The sequence below is a fragment of the Zonotrichia leucophrys genome, chromosome 1 (genome assembly GCF_028769735.1).
Source record: "Zonotrichia leucophrys gambelii isolate GWCS_2022_RI chromosome 1, RI_Zleu_2.0, whole genome shotgun sequence".
Classification (NCBI taxonomy): domain Eukaryota; kingdom Metazoa; phylum Chordata; class Aves; order Passeriformes; family Passerellidae; genus Zonotrichia; species Zonotrichia leucophrys.
The window spans coordinates 17,919,633-17,945,205 of record NC_088169.1 but is presented as its reverse complement, the minus strand read 5'-3'; the positions used below and the strand labels follow the sequence as shown (position 1 = coordinate 17,945,205).

The 25,573-nt window shown below is 39.6% G+C and overlaps 1 protein-coding gene across 4 annotated transcripts in view; it reads right to left on the bottom strand.

Annotated features, from left to right (window-relative positions):
• Positions 1-25,006, bottom strand: part of AP1S2 (adaptor related protein complex 1 subunit sigma 2) — a 31,007-nt gene extending 6,001 nt beyond the window's left edge. Inside the window, exons 1-6 of one of the 4 annotated variants that reach the window (XR_010439544.1) lie at positions 24,809-24,940; positions 23,655-23,833; positions 16,368-16,476; positions 15,331-15,468; positions 7,490-7,583; positions 6,949-7,164 (exon numbers count right to left, since the gene is read on the bottom strand). Coding sequence is in view for 3 of the 4 variants with exons in the window: in XM_064708056.1 (XP_064564126.1) it covers positions 7,539-7,583; positions 15,331-15,468; positions 16,368-16,476; positions 23,655-23,833 (471 nt within the window). In the remaining variant the exon portion in view is untranslated. Of the gene's footprint in view, positions 1-6,948; positions 7,165-7,489; positions 7,584-15,330; positions 15,469-16,367; positions 16,477-23,654; positions 23,834-24,808 lie in introns of all 4 variants that reach the window. The other 3 variants (XM_064708056.1, XM_064708077.1, XM_064708066.1) reach the window with 3 other exon arrangements.
• Positions 25,007-25,573: the final 567 nt, after the last annotated feature.

The following is a 25,573-nucleotide window of genomic DNA, read 5'->3' as shown; positions in this document are numbered from 1 at the left end:
GACAGGCACTGAGCTAGGTGCCATCTGACATCACCCACCACATCTGCTCTAATAAAACACACATTTAGAGGTACCAGGCCTCCAGAACATGGCTCTGAACACACCATGCCAGGGTAGTGCAGCGGCGGCATTACTGGTGTCAAAAATTCCTTTTTTGAAATTCAGAGAGTCTGTTTAGAAAAATGGAGGCCTCTGATACACCTCTCAAAGCAAGCAAAGTTTTCTTTGCTTTTGGATTATGCTGCTGAACTCAACACACTCTTGTATGAATGGCATGAACATTAGTATTCAATTTGCTGAAAGATGAGCTAGAAAGAAAGCAACACTCAATAATGGAGTAACAGTAATTAAGGAGCATCAGCCCCATATATGCAGAATTAACTTTTTCTGGGATGAAAACACACAAAACTCAACTCCCTGCATGTCAGTTTCCATCTTTCATCCTGTACCAATTACAATCTTCAATCTATTTTAGTATCCCACTTCCCAGAATGACAGAAGTTTTAAAACAGAACTGAGTTCCCATGGACTTCTAAAACTGTCTACTCTGTGCCATCTCACTTTATTTGCATGTCCAAGCTTGCATGTTTTAAAAATCTGTTCTCAAATCACAAAAAAAGCACAACAAAAATATCCCAAAAGCTGCACAGTTTTTTATACTGTTTCTCAGTATCAGTAATCCAAAGATCATGTCATAGTAGTTTAAATTACCCTGACCAAGCTAACTACAAATCCAGTAGTTCACAAAATAATAGCACCTATATAACTCTGTGACAGTTACCAGTAAGTTATATGATGCATGCTATAGTTTTTAGATTGAAAAGAATTTGGTATATAATAAAAAATTACAAATGTAAATTTCAACACTTAACACCTCTCACGTGGCCGAAGTAGAAATCATCAGTCTACATTAAAAACAAAATGCTGAGGCATTATCCTAACTGGCAAAGGCATTGCATGGTAATAGTGTATGTTATTAGGGAGTAGAGAGTTTTGACTAAAAAGAATGAAGTACTGAACTTAGAATTCCCACAGACAAATATTCCCAGAAAGGTCCCTAGGGAAAACTTCTACTTTACTTACACTGGTGACTGTTCATGAGAAGACAACTGAAGAACAGGAAGACTGTAATAATCTAAAATGCCCAATTTTTATCTGGGTTACATATGCATACACATGATTCTCCTCTTCCTTGAAAAAAGCTCATCTGTTCCAGTGTTTACCACTGGAAATGTGGAGCCATCAAAGTTGGAGTCTTCACTGAAATGTCTGTCAAATCTCCTAATAGATTTCTCCTTAACTTTACATTAGCTCTCTGGACAAAAGAACAAGAGCAGCTCATTCTCTTTCTTATGAAGCTGACTGCAACCCACTGTTGCATTGAAGGATTTTGTGTGTACACATTCTTAGGCATCCTCTTTGGCCTGGAAACACTGACCATGCCCCATTTTACATATCTGTAAACATCAACAAATAAGACCATGGAAGTGCTCACTTCATGTGAGCAAGTCCTTTCCCAATTTGCACAGACCCACAGTCTGGGTTATTCCCCACCCTGATTGTATTTTCAATGGTTTATACCTCGAGGAATTCGCTGTCTTTGATGTTAAAATCACGGTACACAAAATTAGATGATTGACTCACATTACTATTGTGAGATCAGTGCCTCATCTTCACAGAAACTTATGGTTTACGGATAAGGCAAGACAGATGGTCAGACAACAATAGGAAGAATGTGCTTATTTCACTTCTTTTTAGTTAACAGAATGTGTAAACATCACCTGCAACTGGACTAGCAATAAACTGACCTTGTAGAAGTGAACCTGAAGGATTTAATGGAAGACAACAGTAATGGAGATACAAAGTGGTAACACAGCAATATTGAGAAGGAGAACTGGTGTTCCAGTGAGGCCTCTGTACCCACCAAGGACACCCAGGACCATCCCACACAGGGGCCTGGCACTGTGGGCAGCCTGACAAGCAACCAAAAGCAAAATAAAGTTTTGACAAATTGTTTGCCATCACAGAACTACAGCACCTCACAAGTTTCAACTCTGACTGACCTTTTTTTGTGCCTCCCCACTACACTGTCTCCAGAGCAGTTGGCCTGCTGGTCTGAACACCAGAAAAGACAACACGGGGAAGGGACAGTTGCCAAATTCCACAACCATATCTACACTATCTTTTCCTTTGGTGGGAATGTGCAGACCTCAAGGACATGCTTCACAGGCTCAGATGTTGTTTAAGATAACAATTTAGATCTAATATAAACTTATTGTTGTAAGTTTATAACTTAGTTGATCTAGAAGCTAGGGAAGAGACAATGGTATCCTTACAGTACAATGTAAGGGCAACATGAAATACACCTCTGAAAAATCATCACGTAAAACTTTGGCTGTAAACCATTTATCTGACTTTAACACAAAGGTCTTAGATCCTAGTACTGCCAGAAAAGTAATAGCTCTACAACACAATCTGCACATTGTGGAATTGCAGTATTTTAAAAGTTACTAGAATTAATCTTCTTCAAAACGACATCTGTGTTGACAACTCATTTTAAAAAGCTAATAATACACTCTGAAATTGTCAGCCTGAGTCATTGGAAATTTTTTAAATTAGAAAAATGGTAGAGTTGATCTGAGCAAACAGAACTATTTAGCCAGTCCAACCCAACTGACATTTTCTCAGCCAACTCTGTCATGACCCAAACTAATTAAAAATCATAGCTAAAATAAAATTAGAAGGGACTTAATTTGATCCAGTCCCCCTAACAGTATACCTATAACTTTCCTGAGAGATATTTCATCTATTAAAGGTATCCAGTGATGCCTTTTTATTGCACCTCAGGCAACCTACTTAAATGCTAAATTATCATCTCCACTGGAAAATTTGCCTAACATCTACCTTGAATTATTTACTTGCTGCAATTTAAGGTATTTTAAGTCTGTAGTGGACAAAAAAACTGTGCTATTTCCTCAGGCAAGAGAGAGAAAAGAAATTCTTTATGTCTATACCAAACTGTCTCAAGTTCAGCATGTTGCAGGGCTGCCATTTTACTGATGACATCTCATGGCAGCGACACAGATTTCATCAACACTTTGCTCAACTTCTTTTCCCGGGAAAGTTTGCTTAGGTTATTATTTTAACTTCTTTCCCATCAAAAGCACAAAGTCTGTGAAGGCAAGCCATGTTAAACTGCACACAAAAATTACAACTGCTACTGTTTGATAAAGACTTGGCTTTCTTCCTCATTTAGCACCTAACAAAACCCTAGCTCAAACAACATACAAGATGGGGGTCCATGGAGCGCATGAAAGTTTGGGAAAAATTCAATAGAAGCAGGCTATGGGGAAATCACGGGCAGAGGCTGAGGACTTAAGTTTAGAAACGTGAAGTTTTTACAGTAGGAAGACATTCACGTTTAACAAGCACTTCCTTAGCAATGTTTCAAAAGCAATTACTTTTTCACTCTACTTCTGAATCATTATTAGGCAATATTTCTAATGAATGGCTGCTTTAGGAAACTGCTGCTGTTCACTTGCCTTTTCAAGGATTTCAAAACAGGAGAGTACTTGTTTCCCAATCTTTGGTTAGCTAACTGTTCAGAGACTTCTGTTAGACAGGTTTGGGTTGGAAGGGATATTTTAGATCATTTAGTTCCAACTCTTGTGCCATAGGCAGATACATTCCAATAGACCAGGTTGCTCAGGGCACATCTAGTCGGGCCTTAGTATTTCCCACTAGGGCATTTTTATTACGAAATTCTATTTTTATTTTCAAAGAAGACCCAAGTGTTATCTCAGAGAACCTAGAAACACTTACAAACATCTTCAAAGCCAAGTATTAACTATAATGCTCTTACAAAAGAAGAACAAAAACAAAAAAAAACCTACAAGCAAACAAATAAAAAGAATGCTTCATCAATACCAACTCCTAGTCAAGATCTTGTCTGCAGCTTTCTATACAGAGAAAACAAAAAATCTTCAAGATTTTTTTCAAACCAGTCAACAGAATTCTCAACTGGAATATGAAACAGCAAGTTGTCCTGCAAATGTTACTCAGCAAAACACCCAAGCATGCACAGACTTCAGCTCTAAAACATCACCTCAACAGAGCAGAGCAGAAGGGTTTGACAGCAGTGCCTGCCTCTCTCCCAGAAGCACTGCAAAGATCAGCTGAAGCTCTGGGCACTACAACCCGATAATAGCGCTTCCTGCCTCTGAGCCGCTGCTCTGATCTGCCAGCTCAGAGGTGATAATCGCTCTGGGGCTCTCCTCCACGTGTGCCAATCAGTTGCTACGCAGCGAGCCAGGAACAATCGAGAGCCCAGCCTTCAGCAGGAAGGACGGTTCTGAGAATCCATCAGAGGCTCCACCTCGCCACCACAAAAACACAAATGCTTTAAGCACATATTACGGCTGAACACTTCGTATTGTGAAGTCAGAGCCAAAATTATTTTTAAAAAAATCACTGAGCTCCCCATCAGATAATCTGACAGTGTCTGGATGTTTGGCAAACTGTCAAACTAGGCACATAAGGATTCATTAATGCTTTCTTTCAGCGCTGCAGATACAGGTTTGCATCACTTATTCTCCTTTGCTCAAGGAAGCATTTCTTAAACTGCAGGGCTGCTATCTTTGAAGAGCTGACCAGAATATACTGCTGCAACAAGCCATGTCACGTCCAATACTATTCAGCTTCCATGGCAATGGCATTTAAGCATCTCCCTTCCTTCCTGGCACTGCAGCACTCTGCATTCTTACAATTGTTTGGACAAATGTTTGCAGGCACAAGTTGTAAACACAGAAAAGAAAAGCTGCTGACTGTATGTTTTTTAAAATAAACAACTTGAATTGGATCAGTTTAAATGGATCTGAAATCCAGTTCTAGAATTGTTGTATAAATAGCTTTTCTGGCACAAGGAAAGAGGGAAAGAAAGGACAGCTGAAAACTCCCAAAGTCAATACTGCTGCTGAAGCTCCTCACTACACTCCTATGACTCAGGCCAACAGCAGGGGTGCAGCATATGACAAGTAAATTAGACCCTACCTCTGCAGGCTGACTTGGGGGTTCACAGCAGTCAGTGAGTCAGGACAAGATGTGTGGAACACTTGCTTTTTAAAGCACTTACATATTATGATTCTTTAAAAATAGGACATAATTTAAGCTGTACTATCAACTTTAGCAAAGTCCTGGTTTGCCAAAAGCAGCTGCTTTTACTTCCCTTTTCAATGCCACCGGTTTTCTCCTCCTGGCACTTCCCTCATGCTCCCTCTACATGAGCTCAAGTTTTGGCTAACAAGCTAGGAGCCCCAGAAGCACAGGGCAAGCAGATCAACACAAAGGTGGGAGTGAGAATAAACCCAGCTTTCTCAACAACAGTCACTGTCAGCATGAGTTTGGGTGATGAGCATCCCGACTCAACACCAAGACTTGACCACTGTAAAATGCTTTCCATAGAAAGCAGAATTTCTACACAAAACAATCCGAATGTACATCAATATTTCATGTGGTTTTTCAGTATTATGCAAGGCTTACCATAAATTTCACCACATTCTCTATAAAACCAACTACTTCTGAATATGTGGCTTATTACAACTGCCACATGGAACACGTAGTACTCAACACCCTGGATTACAGAAAATCTCTCTAAAAGAAAAAACAAAAAAAGTTCTACTCATTCTAGGCTTGGTTATGCCTCAGAGTAACAAGGATTAAAGTAATTTAAAGTTGTATAACCAATTAGTTAAACATCAGGTTAATCCAAACACCCAAGCTCTGAGCCAAACTCCTCCCCTTGCCCTAGGCAACCTCCTTTACCTCAGGAGATCTTTCTCTAACCCAGATGATCTTCATTCCTATACACAAACTGCAGCACCTTACTGCAGGCTAACTATTCCCCATCTCTGATTATGTGCAACATCTATCTGTCCCTCTCCACTCAGCCCAGCAGATGCCATTTCTATTTCTCCATATTCTGAGGAACCTCGACAACCTTGTAAATTAGGATCTGAACACAGCAACTATTCCTTCACTCCTTCCAAGGAACAGTACAGGCCAAGAAGTAGCATTCCATGGGCATCAGATAATACAACTGTGCTCAATTTAACAGGGACAAAGCACATTTCTTCAAGCAAAACTATGCCCACAAACAGAATTCACCCAGGGAAATATTGTAGGCAAGTAAAGTGGAGTCACACAGTTATCTAAGTCTGAGTTTGTATGTGTCAGAATTGGTCTTTGTAGTCATTTGAGACACACAAAAAAAAAAAATATTAGGATTCCTAAGCTCTGTTCATAGCACAGGTGCTGAACAATGCAGGTAGCTTTTTAAAGTTCTAATCACAAGGAAAATTTTACAGGCACAGTTTCAATTCTAACCTCACCATAAGAATCACACTCTTTGTACGTGAACTTGTTATCAAAGTAGAGCACAGAAAAAGCAATAAAATTGGGGGGGAAATGTGCAAAGTATCAAGCTTGAGCACTAAAGTTTTTCTTACAGTTGTTTTAGAATATGTCCAAGCTCATAAAGAAATTGTTTTCAACAAATGACTTGCTGACTGCCCTAATTCTTCAGGTCTAATATGCAAGCAGATTATTGGCTGCTCTCCTCTTCCCAACACAAATCAATGGCTCTATCATATACTAGGAAACTCTTAAACGGTAAAAATACCCATACACCAGCTCTGAATTTGGTTTTGAACATATTACAAATACTTTTGCCTACTACAATTGTTTTCTTTTATCTGGAAACTAAATTCTGGTATTTATAAAGCTGCATATGAAATTAGATCTATTACCACAGTTCCACAGTACAAAAGCCAATCTGTTTACTGAACTACTCGTTTATCATTATATCAAATAAGTAGCAGACTAATTAAATTTTTCTCAGCAAATCATTTTCGTGTATGTTTTAAACTTGCTTTATGCAAATTAAAATCTTACCTGCATTAGTAGGACTGCCACAACGTATTCCACTTATGCTTTGGACAAAAATATGTTGCAATGCACTATATATGCAAATAAGCTTTGTTCTGTCATGCAGCATCCGGCATTTTGATACACAGTCAATTGCAGCAGCACCCAATCTTTTTAGGGCCCATTTTCTTTGCATAGCAGATGTAAACAGCTCATTTTCCAATAAATACATGTTCATATGGGCTGATTGTAAGTAAACAAGGCCAAACATCTGTTTAGTTATTAGCTTTGGTATCCATTTCTCTAACTTGCATTATCCCACTTAATTACCAACACCAAAGAAAGCCAGTAGAAGTCAGAGATTTCAAGTTGATGCGGTTAGTACGTAAAAGAAAAATAAAAGGAAACACTCAAAGCACTCTTCAAAGACCATCATGCAAGTGTTGCAGAAAGTTAAGCCCATCACCCATTTTCTGTTTACCCTTGCAAGGACTTAATTACACGTGCAGCACTCTTTGCATAGCACCCATTTAATCCATGCCACCAAAATGGTAAACTTGGTAGTTACCAATCATTTAGATGGGGTCAAAAGGGCTAATGCCTTAGATTGCTCTTAATCATAAGATATCCTCAGACAAACCTCCCCAGTCTTCATTCTGGCTCTACAAACAAAATCAAGCAGCAGTGAAAATGTAGTATCAACTACTAAATAAAAAAAAATAAAAAAGGCAAATAAAACCCAACATCCACCCAATCTTGTACAACTTATTTACATTTAAAATAAGACTTAAAAATATTCTAAACAATATACAAAAGTAAATTCAGTTATTTCACTTAAATCTGTTTCGGCTGTTATTCTTTAGATTAATACAATTTCAATAGGTTTTCCTAAAAGTCCACTGTTAAGAAAGCAAATACAAATGCACCAGAAGAAAACATCTATTCAAAGACTTCAAGGAGATGCATCAGAAAAACTCTAAAGTTTACTTTTCACTTCTCAACCGGGTACAGGATATTGGTACCTTAAAAGAGTATGATGTAAAGAGTTCTTTAGAAAGCTTCAGTCGTGCATGAAGGAATTTTAATTCAAAGATTTTACTTTTTTAAAGAGCAGTTGTTCATTACTGGAACAGATTAAAAGCATAATAGAAGACAAAATTTACATATATTTCATTCAGTCATTAACTGTCACACAGTATTATTATTAACATAAATAAGACTTGTTTCATGAAGAAGTTGCAGTCAACCTATCATCCTTGAAGTAATGTAACAATTTAATTCAAAATTCATATTTATTAAGTCACCACTGTTACTTGCTGAGTAGTCACTTTCATGTTGTATTGCTTAGTGCAAAAAGTTCAACATTTTCACTTGAATCAATCCATCTGTTAATCAAACATACTTAGAATTCTCAAAGAGTTGTGAACAATAGGTCTTCTCAGATTATTTTTTGCCTTTTAATATCAAATTTTCAGCCTTTATAAAACTTAATATACACACTTTTATTGTATCTTGATATCCATCACCAGAACTACTATTGTTGCTAGACAGCTTGGCAACAAAAAATATAGCTTCTCCCTTAAAAATAAATAAAAGCCCTAAAACATACCAGCAATGTGCCCCAACATCTGTACAACACACAGAGAAGACCACAAAGAAATGAGAATCTAAAACCAAACACAACAGGATGCCTCCTGGGGACATTTGTACTCTTTTCACCTAATATTCTCTGGCATTCTAAGACCATCTCACAGGTAGTGAGAATTCTAGGAAAGGGTAGTAGCACTGCAACATGATACATCATCTCAGACAACAGAGTAAAAATGGAATTTTCTCCTCACAATCTTAAGATCCAAACATCAACATTGATCTTTTCAACATCCTGCCACATCCAATGAACTTGTTCTATTAAAATGCAAATTAATGTGAGCATTCAGAAAGAGCACCTGATTTTGAAGATAAGATACTCCTTACTCCTGAGCAGCCTTCTGCAATTGTTCACTGGATTTACTATGCTAATTGATGAGCAGCACATGACTAAACTCCTGAAAACAGCTATGGCACATGCAGCAATGCTAAAATTCTCATTGCATCACCCTGACACAGTGCTTCTATTGCTGAGGACAGGACAATGTCTCTGGAAAAGAATCTATCAGTTGAATGTACAGAATAAATACATCCTTATTAGAATTATAATCTACAAAGAGTTCGGTGTATTGTTAATATACCCTCAACAGTGCTACAAGAATTGCTAATATCAATAAATGATCAAGTTCACAGTTTAGAAACTGATCAGTAATGGCATTCACATCAGAGAGGGTACTGGATAGTTAGGAGACATCAAGGACTGCCTATGCTAATTTGTCTTTTTTTTAGTTGAAACTTTCTGATATTTCAATTTGCAAAGCTTAATGAATGCATATTTAACACTTATGAAAGACTTCTTCAACTTGTTGAGGCTTAACATCTTCTAATTTTGATTTCTTTGATGTAATAGAATTAGTCACATCTTACATACATACACACTTGAAGAAACAACAAAAAAAAAAATCAGACTGAGCAAGGGAAGAGGTCAAAGCGTAGTAATGCTAACTTCCTGGACACTCTGACACTTTTTCAAGAAGATATTTAAATCTTAAAACGTTAACCTCTCTTCCCCCATTACTATTTGGGAAAAAGAGATGCAGATTCTACTGTTCCTTTTCTAGAATACTTTCTATTGCCTTAAACATGAAAGTGTAATTTGGTCAGTATTTACAGGAAAGCCTACTCTGCAGCGCAAGGAGGAGAGTTTAAAATTATCTATTAAAAATACAGAAATATCAAGGTTTACAGACCTGTCTGCTACAATTAAATTCAGAAACCTTTAGAGGTTTGTTCCTAAGAGCTGCATGCAGCTCTCCAGATGGGGTCTCACCAGGGCAGGGCAGAAGGGCAGAATGCTCTCCCTTGACCTGCTACTGATGCAGCCCTGGGCAGAACTGGCTTTCTGGGCTGCACACACACATTGCCAGGTCATGTCCAGCCTCTCATCCATCAACACCCCCAAGTCCCTCTCAGCTGCTCTTGACCTGCTCACCCTCCAGCCTGTAGAGATACCAGGGATTGCCTTGAGCCAGGTGCAGCATCTTGTACTTGAGCTTGTAGAACTTGCTGAGATTCCTAGGGGCCCACTTCTCCAGCTTTGCCATCCAGGTCCCTCTGGACGGTGTCCCATCCTTCATGAGTGTCAACTGCACCACTCGGCTTGGTGTCACCTGCCAATCCCTCTATGTCACTAACCAAGATATCAAACAGCACTGGTCCCATTGCTGACCCCTGAGGAACACCACTGAAATGCATTAGGACCCTGAGCCATTGACTCCTATCCTTTGGATGTAACTGTCCCATCAAATCCACCCCTCTTGAATTTAGAGAGAGCAATGCTATGGGGAACTGTGCCCAGATAAATGGCATCTGTAGCCCTCCCCTGGCCCACTGACAGAGTTGCTCCATTATAAAAGGCCAACCCAGAGAAGGGGTTGGCAGCACTTGCCCTTGGTGGAGCCATGCTGGCTGTCCTAAATCACCTCCCTGGCTTCCATGTGCCCTAGCACAGCTCCTAAGAGGATCTGGTCCATGATCCTTCCAGGTATGGACAGAAGTCAGGATGACAGCTTGGTAGTTTCCAGTCCTCCTTTCTACCCTTTTTGAAATGGGTACAAAGCTTCCCTCTTCCCAGTCACCTGGGACTGCCTCTGATTGCCATGACTTTTTTGAGTGTCATGGAGAGTGCCAAACACTCTAACAGCACTGTAACCCCTTTCTTCTATAAATACATCTCCAGAGACTCAGTTCTGAAACGCATTTTACAAAAGCATCAGCTACCAAAACACTACAACTTGTTCTTCTGTGAGTTGGGAGGGATTCCGAATCCATAAAAATCATAGCTATTTCCTAATCCCTAAATAATGAACCAAAAATCTATCATTTCTCATTCACAGCAACTCTCATAGGTTGATATATATATGTATCTTCTAAAATGTAAATGTAGATCATTATCTGTGCCTAAAATCAAGCAGATGCATGTCTTAAAATTGCAATGACCAACTAATCAACAAAGCTGACCACCTGAAAGTGAGACTGAAGTTATATGTGAAGAGAAGATGACAGTCAAGGCAGTTGGATCTCCATGATAATAAAGACTTCATTATTCATTCTTGTTTCACATTCAGGGGAACACAGGTACAGCCAAGGCAAATAATGCCACTGCCAACTGAGGAAGGCAGTCCATTTCAACAGTTCATATTTAAGAAAAAACATTAAGTGAAGACTGAATTAATTGCATTCATTGTGGTCAGTTTCTCAGGCAAATGGTAATAAAAAGATGCTTACGAAGGCTGTTTCCTAAATCAGACAAAATCCCTTATACTCACTCCCACCCACTGGAGGCATAAATATAAGAATTTTTACAGTGCTAATGACAAAATTAAGGAGTTTTGGCACATCTCAAGAACAACCTAATACCTACTATTATGCATACTTTAAAACCTATGGTTTCCAATAAGCACATTTCATCTCTAATAAGAAAATTCTCATAGCATATGCAGGAAATTCACCAGAGTTTCATTTCCAAAGATGCTCATTCTAAACCCAAAAGCTTAAATCTATGCAGCAACCCTAAGCATCTGAGGCAAGTCAGCCAACATGAACACTGTCAGCACCCTTCTGGATATAGGATGAGGCAAGGATTTGAAAGCAAAGAAAATAAGGTTAATTGATAGCTTATCTCTTATTCTTCATGTGGAAGGACTAGTAAATATTGCCTGAGGCCAAACTGCAAGAGCCTAAGAAAAAAAACATTCACATAGCTTTTAAGTTTTTGATCATTACTGAAGTAGTGACACAAACAAGCAAGTCTGATTTGTGGAGACTCGTTGGCCTTTTTATTTAGAAACCTCTTTAAAAATATATATTTTTAAGTATTTAGATGTTCTGCAACCAAGTATTAAAAGTTACACAAAAAATCCTACAAAAGAACAGTGGTGAACAAAATGGGGATGATTTCCAAAATATTCTTCTAAAATTTGCCTTAGATAATCAACAAAAACCATTTTCATTCATAGCCAATGTTTAGGAAATTTTTCCTACTTCAAATTAAGAGGAGCAAGTCTGTACAGATTTGCTTTAAAATATATACATGACTGCTCTGTTTAAATATTATAATTATTGACTCCTTAATTTCAACATTTTTGCACAGGAAACGACCACAAACCTCCAAGCACCATACTGAACTACTGAAGCCATCCAAAAAAACCCAGGGCAATTAGATTTTTGAGATAAATAAATCAAAATCTCTCTTTTGTATAGAACATCTATCATAGGTAGTTTCACGCCTTAAAAATCTCAAGTGTCACAAAATGATGCACAGGCTCATCTTTTAGCTGTTTCACACATCACATGTATATATTTAATTCATGCAACACCACACTGCATCTACCAATTTCCTCAGTATAATTGAGTTGTTCACACAAGCAAAAACTACCTTTTCAGCAGTGCATGCCTTTGTAATCACTAGTTAAGTATTAAAATCTCTCTAGCAAACAAGATACAAAATCATCAGCATTCTTTTGAGGAGAAACATTTCTACAATAGAGAGACAAGGAAGAATGGAAGCACTGGAGTTAATTACCTTTTACTACCCTTCATCTGGGTACCACTGCCAATACTGATGACTGACTGCTGATAAGTTATCAGGTGGCAATAAATATGGGGGAGGCGTTAGGGAATGAATACTTGAACTAAGTACATTCCTAAAGAACTAACAAGAATGTGAAGGTGAGAGGGGTTAAACAAGTTGGTGTGCTTCCGTCACACAATCTGTAGCAGTTAGTGAAGGGAGCTCACAGCACCAAGAACTTTATGACAAACTGAAGTAGGTGCTCAGACATAGAAGTACATCCTGGGAAACTTCAACAGAAAATAGAAGTAGGAAAGGCTACTTAAGAACTAATTCACTACTCAGCAATTTGTGCCTTAGTGTATTTCCTCCTAACATTACACAAACAGTCACTTAATGGATCTGTAATGATTTTCTTTTGTGTAAGTATTCTTTACAGCTCTTCATCTTTAAGGTACTTCAGACACCAATGCCTGTAGCATTATTAATTAATAATGTTGTGTACTCAATTAATACTATTGTGTATTTATCTATATATGTGTATGTGTGTACATATGTACATATACATGTTTGGCAATTTGAGTATTCACAGGGCCAAATAATTACTTTGTTGCACATAACGAAAATCTGAATGGTCAAAAGCAAACACACGACAAACCTGCTAAAAATATGTTTTGCATTTGGAATTACATCATGTTTCAGTCTGGTAGTTCTGAAGTCTTCTGGGAAGCAGGTATTAACCCAAAATACTAAAAATTCTCCACATGTGAGAAACTTATTTTAACAACTCTCTTCATCAAACCCAGCATTTACATAGCAGCAGTTGATACAAAACCAATTTTCCATAGAAAATAGTCCAAATTTATCGGAAGCTCAATTTAATTTGAACCCTGACTTTTACTATAGGGAGTAGAGTTATACTTGATCAACAGTCAATACAACTAAGAATGAAAAACACAGAAGCCCAATGTAGGACTCCAGTGGTGCTGTGATAAACTGCTACATTTCAAGTTAATCAAAATTATTTAATAAACATTGGCAACTGAAAATCTCCTAAAGATGGGGAAAGGAAGGGTAATCAGAGTAAAGCTACCAGGGTTAAGGAAAAGTCTCACATTGAAAAAGTGATATTTCCCTTTGTCTAAGATTTTTAACTTCAAGTTATATTATTAAGAAATTATATTCTCTGTAAAAAGAGAATGTTTGTTGCTTGGAAAGAAAAAAAGTAATGAATCCCTAGAAATGTATTTTTCTTTAGACCAGCCCACACTCAAAAGTAGTGAAAATAAAGTTCAAAAACATAACAATGAGAAAGAATATAGTTATTCTACTTTATGTACAATTAACTGTATTTGCAGGAGACAAACCGGAATATGTAACTAATCTGCTACATATGTTTCCATATAAAGAGCAAAAGATTTTACGAGAATGAACACATTTTTGTCCCCTCTTTGTAAACTGCAACAGGACTTCTGGTTAAAATAATTCCTACAAAGAGTAAAGAGGACTTAAATTGAATCAGAACACAAGAAGTAAATAAGTGCATGTATTTTCTTTCTAGAAAATTAGGGTAGCAAATCTGTGTGTAATGGCTGACCTTGTTCATGACAAGAACTTTAATGTGTAGTGGATCTGCATGTATTCTGAAGGGATTAAAAAAAAACAGCTACCATGGTAAAGAACACCTTGTGCTTCCCCATCCTACTAATACTATGTCCAACAAAAGACTACCAAGAGGAACACAGAAGGCTTGTAAAAGAATTAAGCACTTAGCTCATAGGAGAAAATAACAAACTGAAGGCTCATGTAGGGGGAAATAGAGTAACTTGGATCTATATAGCATCAAAACTGTAAACCTCAGTAGACTTTAAAAAATAAAGGTGAACCATCCCTGTTAAAGTATATGTTCACTGATTTGCACACAAGACTTGATGATTCTGCAGCACACCACAATTTTTGATTCCCATTCAGACATTCAAGGACCTTAACAATGTACATTTCAGTAAGGAAAAAAAAAAAAACCAAACAAAATCAGATAAACCCAAAATAACCAGCACAGAATGGAGAAATATGGAGAAATTAAATTAAGCTTTTCTATACCATTGAACCCCTTCACATCAAATGTTTTTTTAAAAAATGGTAGACATGCAATCCATCATTCTTCAGTTATAATAACAAACAACAAAAGCATTCAAAGTGAAAAAAAAAGTTCTTATACTTTATTTTGTATGTTTCTATGGCACTACTATCACTGCTTTGTCAGCTTGGAAATGTTCCAGAGTAAGCAGCCTACAGCAGAAAAGCAGGTCTAAGAACTAATCAGAACTATACCTGAACAAGTCTCAAAGAAGAGAGTCTAGCTTCTGGATTTCAGCAATGAAAAAGTAAAGAAGTGGACATGCATCAAGTATGAGAAAAAAATTAATGGTTAATAAATAAAAAGAAGGAATGAAAGACACATGAACAACTCTAAGTTAAATTAACATGATCTACAATTATCTAGGTACAAACACAGAACAGCCACTTGCATTTACTAGCAGAACATGAAGTCACAGTAGGTTACAAAGTCAACATGCCAAACCAAACGAAAAGAGCAGCTAACATCATCCTATTGCACACTTAAGACAACCAGCTGAAACTACATGCTAAGCATGCTACAAAATACCTTCTAGAAGCTTAGAGGAACAGGAGGTTTCTGAGTCCCAGCCTACCATGCTGACACTGTGGCCAGAGAAGCTGGGTGTGCTTACCTCCTGTAAGAGATCTGCTTGTTCGATGGCTTTAAGAACATTTTTCTTGGATGTCTCCTGAACTTCCCCTCCTAAAAGGAACTCATCCAAAATGAAATAGGCTTTTTCAAAATTGAAGATGATATCAAGTTCACAGACCTAAAAAGAACATCAGGCATTATTGCAAAGTGGAAGGACACTCTCACTTGAGGTATATCCTCTCACAAAACTTAACTTGTTCACAGCTTCACCAAGTTTTACCAAATCATGATGTTAGCCTAAGGCTGTAACCTTGTAAGGACTGGGACAATAATAAAAGTCACACCTTGGAGGATAAAAAAAACATCAGATTTTTTCTTCAGTTAAAAACAGCTACAGCAACCTCTGAAAAAAGCTTTCACTGTTAAAAAGGCACCAATGCACAGCAGTCTGTAAGACACAGCTCCTCAGGACACAAGAGAACATTCCCTATAGAAGTTCTCCTGTTGCCTGCAGTATGCAAAGGCAGCTCACACAGTCTTACAGAGAGATATGAAAATAAATAATCTCAGATTTCTTGTTCAGTCTGCATTTCATAGTCAGAAGGCCTATGAAGGAAGGCAGAATGAGCAGCAGTTTTTCTAGGAGTGTTCATGTACATTACTGTAGCAGTTTGTGTTTGCTGTCTGGGTAAACAGATGTCTCTCACACCTTTCCTTACCATTCCTGCTCCTTCACAACCAACTGCCTCCTCTGGAAGCACATGTAAGAGGTGCTCACACTAGAGCAGTGCCAGGGGAAGAAAAGCTTCCTGTTAAGAGTAAGATTTTATCTGACCCCCAAGTTAGACTACTATGAAATGAAACAAATGCAGGCAATTAACACCAGATAAATGAAAGTTCTTCTACAAATCAATAATTTAATTTTGTATTTTAATAGAGGCAACCATCAGCTTAGTTTGGCCAAGCAAGCCACACAAAATGTATTAAATATACCTTTCAATTACTAGTTGGTTATGTTCCTGTAAAAATGTTGTGGGCATAAAAAGAAATGCCAAAACATAAAGAAACGTAACTCACACTGCCAAAATACTTGTCAAGAAGTTCTACATAGCGATGAATTATTTCCAGAGTTATTAGTTCATTGTCCTGATCTTCAATTGCACAGCAGAAATAGAGGCTTGCATATCTGCAATAACAAAATAATCCTGATGTTAGCATACAAGCATAAGCAAAATGAATGCACATGAGGAGGATCACATTCTCAGCAGTCCTTCATACTCAAGTTCAGCATATTGGTATCCAAATCATAACCAAGCAAGTCCTGCCAAAGAATGTCTTCTGGTCTGTCAGCCACATACGTGTACATGGGTGTTTTGTCTCTGAGTCAAGCATGACTTCCCTCTCTGCCATCCTTTAGCTGACAGAACTAAAATAGCCAAAGAGGTGGTTGGAAAACTAAATATATTTGATTTGTGGTATCATGACAGAGTTCTGAGATGACACACCTTCTCTTCTCTCTCTAACATCCACACACCAGTATATTAACCAACTGATCCCATGTTAAACTATCATTATGTAAGCTATACACAGATAATAAAAACCATAATGCATCAAGAAAGATAGACTGAATTAGCCATTAGGGTTTGGTCTTCACAGAGAATTTTAAAAACTCAAAAACTCCAAAACAAACACCAATGTCATCCACCCCAACTACTACTAAGTCAACAATGCAATTCCTACTAACTGTCCTAGCATCAGACTGATGAGAGGCCATCAAATAGTTTCTAGCATCCACTTCCATCTTGGAAGACAGGGAAGTCATAACTTCAGATATGATCCAGTTCCACTTCAACAAAAAGACCATCCAATTCTACTGTGCTCTATTATATATTTGTTCAAGCCACGTTTAAAGAAACCTAATAAAATAAAAAAACAAACAAAGCCGGAATGAAAGCTGAAAACCCCATTTAGTCTTTTCTAACATGCCAAAACCATATGCCTTTCAGTCACACGTGGCACAAACCAGATTTCAAGTGCCACCTGTTGCAACTGCTAATTTACACAAACCAGAAACAGCTTTTGTTTGCCTCTAGACGGGACAACTGGCCCTATTAAGCACTCCTGTGCAGCCAACCCTACTGAAAAATAAGTCATCCAGATATGAACACCTAGTTTAAGGTGCATAGTTGTTTCCCATACAGAGAAACCCATCCATCTTTTAAACATTAAACATATTTTATCAGCTGGGACTTGTCAGACTTTTTAGAAGTTAGAAATTCTGAAAAAACTCTGCTGTATTTTCAGTTATGTTGAATTTCATCTCCAAGACACCTATCCAGTGCCATTTACGATCTGAAAATGTCCCCCCTTCTCCCGCTCTGCTCCAAATCAAATTGCTACAGCTTCTACATGAAAGATTAATCAGAATAGCTCTCATACAAAATCTTTAAACTACTATAAAATATTATTGCCTATCCTACCACAAAACATGATGGGGGAAGAGAGGAAGACACCTCCAGTGAAGGACACCTTCATTCCTCTCTCTTTCATCTCTTCACCACAGGGATTCATCAGCTCATCGCAAGTCCTATGTGAGCACAGTTCTTTTGATTCTGCATTGTTCTGTTTATGCCTCACTAATTTTTCAAGGACATTTACAGTCATTGTAGTAGCTTGCAACATTCAATCTGTATAAGGAACCTAAACTATTTTTAAAAGTATTGGAAAGAAATATTATAAAGAAAAAACGTGCTTTCAAACTTACTGAGGAATCTGTAAATCAAGCTCCATGTTATCATATTTCATTGTAGCAAAAAAGAGCATTGACACATTATTTGATATTTGCACTAATCACCAGCACTCAGGCCAAATCCATGTAAACAAAGCCTTTCATCACCTGCACAAGAGCAGCACTGATTATGATGAAGTGCAGTTCAACTGTTTCCTTACAGTGCTTAAACACAAGTTGAACCACGTACCAACATGCCTTACAAATCAAATTTGACTCAAATATTTTAAGTTTATTCACATGGGAAACTCCATCTCTGCTCCTCTAGTACTTAGGAGTCTCTCTTGACACACAGAACAATTTTATGGAAAAAGAAGGGAGGAGGGGAGGGAGAGAGGGAGTCCAACACTAAATACTTTCTCAGAACATGGTCTGCTCTCAGTGTCCTCATTTAAGAGCGCACAAAACATACTTTCAAAAGACTGTATTTGGCAGCTAGCAAGTAGACTGCACATTCAAGTCCTGCCAACTGCAGTTCTGGAGAAATAAGACCAAGAAACAAAAACTACTAAGTGGGTATCAACACAAAATGGAGGCATGGGTATCTACTATTATATGCAGAGAATATTTTGGTATTTATTTTTTAAGTAGCAACCATAACTAATGGATCCCTACTCAACAAAAGCAAACAAATGCAGATTTAATGAGCCTAAATGGCAAAAGGCAGAAGAGTAAAAACAAGTCATACCAAAGGGCATGAGCATACTACAAAGGAATGCTTCAGATCCAAATTCTCAGAGGCATTATTTTAATTTTTTTTCCCCTGCAGGAAAGGCTTCAGAAAAAAAAGCCTCAACTTATAATCCACAGCAGACACTGGAAGTTTTGCCAAGTGCAGAAGTTTATATGGACAGTATCCACACAAAGACAAGCAGATTACTTGGGCTCAAAAAGATTTCTGCTCTGCAGAAACAGCTTCTTCTTAATGGGCCTGACAGAAACCTTCAAATGCACCCGATGAAAAGGCAAATCCTGATAGAAAAGTACATTCCCAGAAGTAAATAAAGTGTAGTCTGTAAGAAACATTCTGCCTTTTTTATTCCTATTGTAGTTCTGGTCTTTTTTTTATCTCACTAAACATTATTAAAATAATCATCAGACTCAGTTCAGCTGCTTGCCCTCATTTAGGAAATGAGGGCAATATTTTATGATAAATATCCTCCACCTACCAGAAAGGAGACCAAAACCAGAGAGACCAAACAATGTTTGGATCAAATCACCTGAAAATGTAATACAGGATTAAAGAAGAAAAAGGTAACACAGCAGGTGTAAATACTTATGCAGATTCCTGCCTTCAGACAGATGGCCTCGAGATTTTTCTTTTCTGACAGGAAACAAATCCATGCATCTTTCCCTCAAGAGCTGCAATAATTCAGCAGTGGGAAGCCTCAAAACAGGCAGGCAATACTTCAGCAGAGTTCTCTTCTGCTCTCACAGCCAGGCTCAGTAACTCTGCTGAGAGATCAGGTCACTGTGGGCAGAGCACAACTTACAAATCCTACCAGCTCAGCGCTGCTCTCCCTGATGAGGGAGCACCTGCTTCAAGTCATCCCTGCAAGTTCAGCACCAGCTAAGCCTGCAAACAAGCCATAAGTCTGTCAGCATCTAAGTCACTTGGCATGTAGTTCCTAATTGTGGAAGTTTAAAGCTTACAAAGTTTGGAAAGAATAGAACTGAACTCTAAATGACAAGGAGGAGGCAGAAAAGTGTTTAATGAGCCCAAGAATCTGTGGTTGGCTGCTGGCTAACCCAATGAAAACTGGGACAACTAATAAGCTGTGCTTGACGTAAGGGTTTTTTCTTGCCCCACAACTTTACATATTTCTTTAAAAAACCATGGACTTTGAGGCTCCAGGATATAGTCTATCAAAGTGAAACACTTTTCCAGTTTCTTATTTCAGCAAGGCTATAGCCCCCAGCAGTTTCAAAATGAACAAAAATTTTATTCTGCTAATTCTCTAAGACAAAGCTGTTGCTTCTTTATACAAAGGTCCTCCTAGTGCCACACAAGCTAAAACTCTGTACAAAGAAGAGCTGATCTAATTAAATTTATCCAGTCCAAGTATCTAATTCACTAAAATCATTGCATTCAGCCAGTTTTACAAAGCTACCTGACTAACATCACAGTAATACTTTGAAGAGGTACAACTGGCTGCTAAGTTATACATAAGGAAAAAGAGGGATCATGCCAAGCTGGGCACATCCACTGGCCACATGGCTGTACATTCAGCTCACAACACCTGAAGAGACACAGTACCTGCACAATGGTTCTTTCATTGCTTCTTTCAGTGGAGGGAGGGTAGAAAGAAAATTTTGAAACTTATTCTAAATCTTTAACACAACCTCTGATTATGGTTATGTCGTGAAAAAGTAAAAGACAACTGCCACATCAAGAGAGCAATAGCTATTGTAGTTTCATAATATCATATTCCAAATACAGTTCCAAACTGACACATAAAAGCAAAGCCACAATCCTTAATCAAATAACTAAATAACTAAACTATGTCCCGTAAATGCAGCTAAACAAATGCTAACCAAGTAAAATTTATATAAAAGAGGTTTTTCTCCAAGTTCTGACTTTGACTGCAACATACTACACAATGAAAATAACTCATATTGCCAGAAGTTACAATTGTGAACAGAAGTCTTCCAAGAAAAAATTAGAAATTTTAACATTTAACACATTTTTTCGGCCACAGGGGGAAAGCTGCATGAACTTCTACCCTATATGCTCCAAAACCACTATGTTACTTTTTAAATGACAAACTGTGAAGAGCACACACATCAGCTGTGCTTGTTAAGTTTCTAATCAGCTGTCTGCAGATGATTCCCCCTCTATTTTCATAAACCATAATTGTGGTTGGCTTCCCATATTTAATTTTTTATTTTCCCAGCAAGTCACTTCAAATCTCTATGCTTCTTGAAGTTAGAAGCCCACATTCTCTTTTTAATCTTCTGGTGTCTATCAGCCTGAAAAACTATCTTCCAAAGCAGCTACAGAATACATAGAAGCCAATTCACACACCATGACAAAAGCTGGGCACCTTTCTGTCTGTGCTCTGTAGTGCTGAAGGAAAAAAACTTTATAAGGCAATGACTGAGCCTGTGTTGCAGCCATTATAAATGGTACATGTATGAAACCAGAGGGAAATAAAAGCTACATCACCTACATTTAAATGAATTTTAAGATCTATTTCTTTGAAAATTCAGAAAACATCCTATAAAGAGAAAATGTTACAGAGCTAAGGAGGTTAATCAAAATAGCCCAGCAGTCTTAATAAATGTTAAGTATCATAAGGAAGTTAAAGCTCCTGTCTTGCCAACTGCTGCATTTAACTTCATTTTATTCCTTCAAAAAGGTATGATGAGACCCTGAATACAGCTCTGATACTGCCAAACATTCTCTGAGCTGCAATATCTAGGTTCAATTCTCCTACCTGTGAAAAACAAACACACTCTAAAAAGAGAAAAAGCACATAAATTCCAAGAATTTAAGATGCAAAATAACAATAGGCACATACTTTCACAACTTCTACTGTAAAACATTTGCACCAGCAGGTTCAGATCACTCCCAGCAATAGATCAGACAAGAACAAATCTTAGCAGAAATCCTCTGGAGACGCTCAAGAGGAACTGTGAGCACCTTTTGCAATTTCACAAGCCACAGAGTTCCTTCTGGTGTGTTTTGCTTTTAGCCCATCACCTTCTCAGCTATAAAAAGTCACCCTTTACAAAGAAATCATACTAGCTGGTGCTCATCATCTTTAACTATGATGCAGTGATGGGAACAAGTCCCACAAACCTAAGGGCTGTTAGTGTTACCAGAGACAGAGGTTTAAAATATCATCGCTTACACCTAGTCCTTCTGGTGATGTTTCAGTCAAAAAAAGAGTTGAGATGTTCATTAGCTTGGTACAAGCTCATCTTCAGCAGTTCCACAGGCTCTCTGTGCCAGACTGGTCTGCAGAGAGTGAAAAAAGCTACTGCAGTCAGCTGTGCACACCAGCAGTCCAGCAGACAGACTGCAGTACTTAGACCATTTTTAGCCAGACATAGATGTCTCCCAGCAAATTTCTTCATTCTCCTTGACCACAGGACCCACAACACACCACTGAGATGCAAGAACTCCACAACATTCAGCAACTCAAACAGTCCTACCCCAATTCCCACCAGCTCCTGGACACAAAAGGACATGGCAAGGAGTTGTTAACAGCAACAAACAGGGAGGGAAAGCAGCTGTGTGGAAGCATCCCCACAACAACTACTGCTGTTCAAGACTGGGTAAGGAAGGAAACAGACTGGCCTACTCATGTCTCATTTTTCTGATTTAGTCCCATGAATGCCCAGCTGAAAAGGCACTTGCAGGCATTAACATGGAAGGAAGCACACAAGTGTTTGAGCAAGCTTGTCTACATACATGTTCTAGGAGTTTTGTGAGGCAATCAAGAGGCAGGAGAAACTGTCTGCTATTAGCATACCTTCATGCATTGTTTCTCCTCTTTTCTCCTGTGTTGAAGAACTACATGCATTAGGCAGACCAGCAATACTCACACATGTATCTTCACACAAACCAATGTATGTATGAGAGCAGCACTGAAAACATCTAAACACATTTGCTTCTACCCATTTCTTATCCTTAAGAAGAGTTACAAACTGATCATTTCTGCTCCAGTCCTTTCTGTCTTATCTACAGGGAATACAACAATATTTACTGTGGGGCACAAACTATCTACCATCTCCATGAGAAAACAGGAATGCATAAACATTCTCAGGTTTACAACTAACTAGGGAAGAGAGATAACTCAAGGCTTTGTAGCACCACCTTTAGCTGGGAGAGATGCAGCATACCACATCAGGAGGAGGATTACTGTTATTTCTGGAGAAGAATTATGCTCACACCACTACACTCTGATACATTCTAAAGATCAGCAAAAAGCTAAAAAATGCCTGCCAAATAGTCCTACAAAGGTTAGGGAACACCTGAAAAATGAATTTATTGTGAAGAAAATTATATAGTACTTCCATCAAAAGAAAGCTAGCCACGATTTTTTTCAATAATGAAGAATCGCTTTTTGTACATACAGGGGAGGAAAAACCCCAAAAAAAAGGCAACACCCGAACGAAGTACTATGAAAAACTATTTCCTTATTTCTAGAAGCCTTTAAAAGCAAGTTACATTTTCAGGTGATTTATGAAACCACTTCTTGAGGTAAATATTTATAAAATTTTTATCACTTATTAAATCTGAAATGTGTACAAATAGGAAGTATGTACGTACTGCATGACTCTAAACAGACTACCAGGAAGAACTGCCACTCCTTATAAAAATAGGAGGAAAGCTCATTTCTTCAGTACATTTCTCAATGCATGAGTGATTTTCCACACATGAATGACTCCTGCTTGGTTATCAAATTAGATGCAAGAGAAAAGTCAGTCTTCTCTGTAACCAGCAGAGGGAAGTAAAAAAAAAAAACCAAAAACAAACAACAAAACAAGAACAACCTTCATTATTTTCTTGCTACTTAATACAAGGTTTGTAATGTATGGCAATTACGAGGTTAGTGAGACAGAACCACCTTTTGTAGACAATCTTCAGGTCTCTCCATTCCAGGAAGCTGCACATTTTCGGTTTGCGGGCTAATACTGTTTGAACAAGTTCCCTTGTGATTTTCTTCTTTTCTTTGTCAGATAATGGGACATACCACTTCTGGAGTCTCAGTTTCCCCTGGCGACTAAAAAGCAACATAAACTGCATCTGTTGAATTGGAAGGAGGGGAAAAAAAGAAAAGCATTAATCTCAGTCTCCGAGTTTCGAAAAGATTTGAGAAAAACCAAGCAGGAAGCAAGTCGGACATCAAAACTATTTTATATATTTCTATAGCACTAGCAGATGTTACACAAGACTTGGAAGTAGCAATGATACAAAGGATTCTGCAGAGCAAGGTTAGTCAAGCCCAAGGCAGAAGAAAGCGCACACAAGTTTCAGAAGGGTGTCAGAACCATGGGCTGGGGAGTGAATATACCCCAATTTCAGACCAGCCACGTCCAGCACTCCTATGGTTTCATTTGCGTTTTCCACCCAAAATGACAGAAAAACAGCACAGCAGACTCTTCCAATACCCAACCTCATTTCCAATTCAGCCGATTAGAGCCTTAGAGGAGCAATTTGCACTTAAAATCTTTCTGAAAAGCCTCGGAATACTTTAAAAGACATCAAACCTCCCAGCGGAGAGTCCTACGGCACAGAAAAGCCCTGTCTTTTCCCACGTTACACAAAAGGAGAGATTAAGTGCTTTCCCTGCGGTCCTATGTTCCAGCTCTCGCTTCCTCTAAAGGAGTGATGTTGCAATTATATTTTAAGAGGAACTTGCCGGGCTGTGTTTTCCAGCAGGGGTAACATTAAATGAAAAGGCTCAAGGTTTTTTCTTTTGCCTTTTTGCTCGAAGTTGTATCAGGCTGGAGAAGTTTCCCAGGCAATATGACAGACATGAAATACGATGCTAAAGCCCAGCCTGGTCCCGGGTGACAAGCGTGACCAGCGCCAGCCGCGACGAGCGGCGGCCGCGCCCGCAGCGGCTCCGCGGTGCCAGGGCGGGGGCAGAGCCCCGCAGCCCCCGCAGCCTCCCCACATCCCGCCTCGCCTCCCCGCCGGCCCCAGCACCGCCCCGGCTCCCCCGGCGCGGAGCGGGCGGCTCGGGAGGAGAGCCCGGCTGCGCGCGGCTGTGCTCACCGTGCCCGGGGATAGTGGAGCTGAGGCGGAGAAGAAGCAGGCACCTCTGCCCACAGCGGTACCGCCGATGTTGCCGCCGCGGCCGCCGAGCGGGACTGAGGGAGGGGTCGGGAGGGGACGGGAGGTGCCACCGCCGCGAGCGCGCGCGCGCCTCAACGGCCGCCCCCCCTCGGGCAGGTCAGGGGCGGGGCCGGGACCGCGGGGGGGCGGGGCCGGGATGGAGGGGGCGTGGCCCTAGCGCCTCCGGACAAAACTTTATCAGCGGCCGCGGGGGGGGGGAAACGGAGAGAGCTCGGCCGTCACCCAATCGGAGAGCTCAGCGCGCGGGCAGGGGGGAGGAGCGAAGCTATTCCGACCAATGAGAGGCAGGAAAAGGCGGGGAAGGCGGAGCTGGTGTTGGCGGCAGGAGGGGCTGGAGCAAGAGGCGGGGTTTAGATGCCCTAATCCGCGTGGCCCGAATTGCGATAAGGCAACGGCCGGCGCAGCAACAGCCAACCAGGAGGCGCGGTGCAGATAGCGGTCCGGGAGCAGCCAATGGGCGGGCGCGGCACGGAGCCGGGGAAATGACATCAGTCAATCAGGCGCTCGGAGACTGAGGCTCCTCCCCCGGCCCCGCCAGCCCCGAGCTGGAAGAGGAGGGGGGTAAAGGAGGGGCGGCCGAACGGCGCATGCGCCGTGCCGTGTTTGCTTCCAGCACGTGCGCGCCCGGAGGGCGGGGAGGCAGGGGGGCGGAGGCTGAGGGGGCGCGCGCCGGGCGGCGGAGGC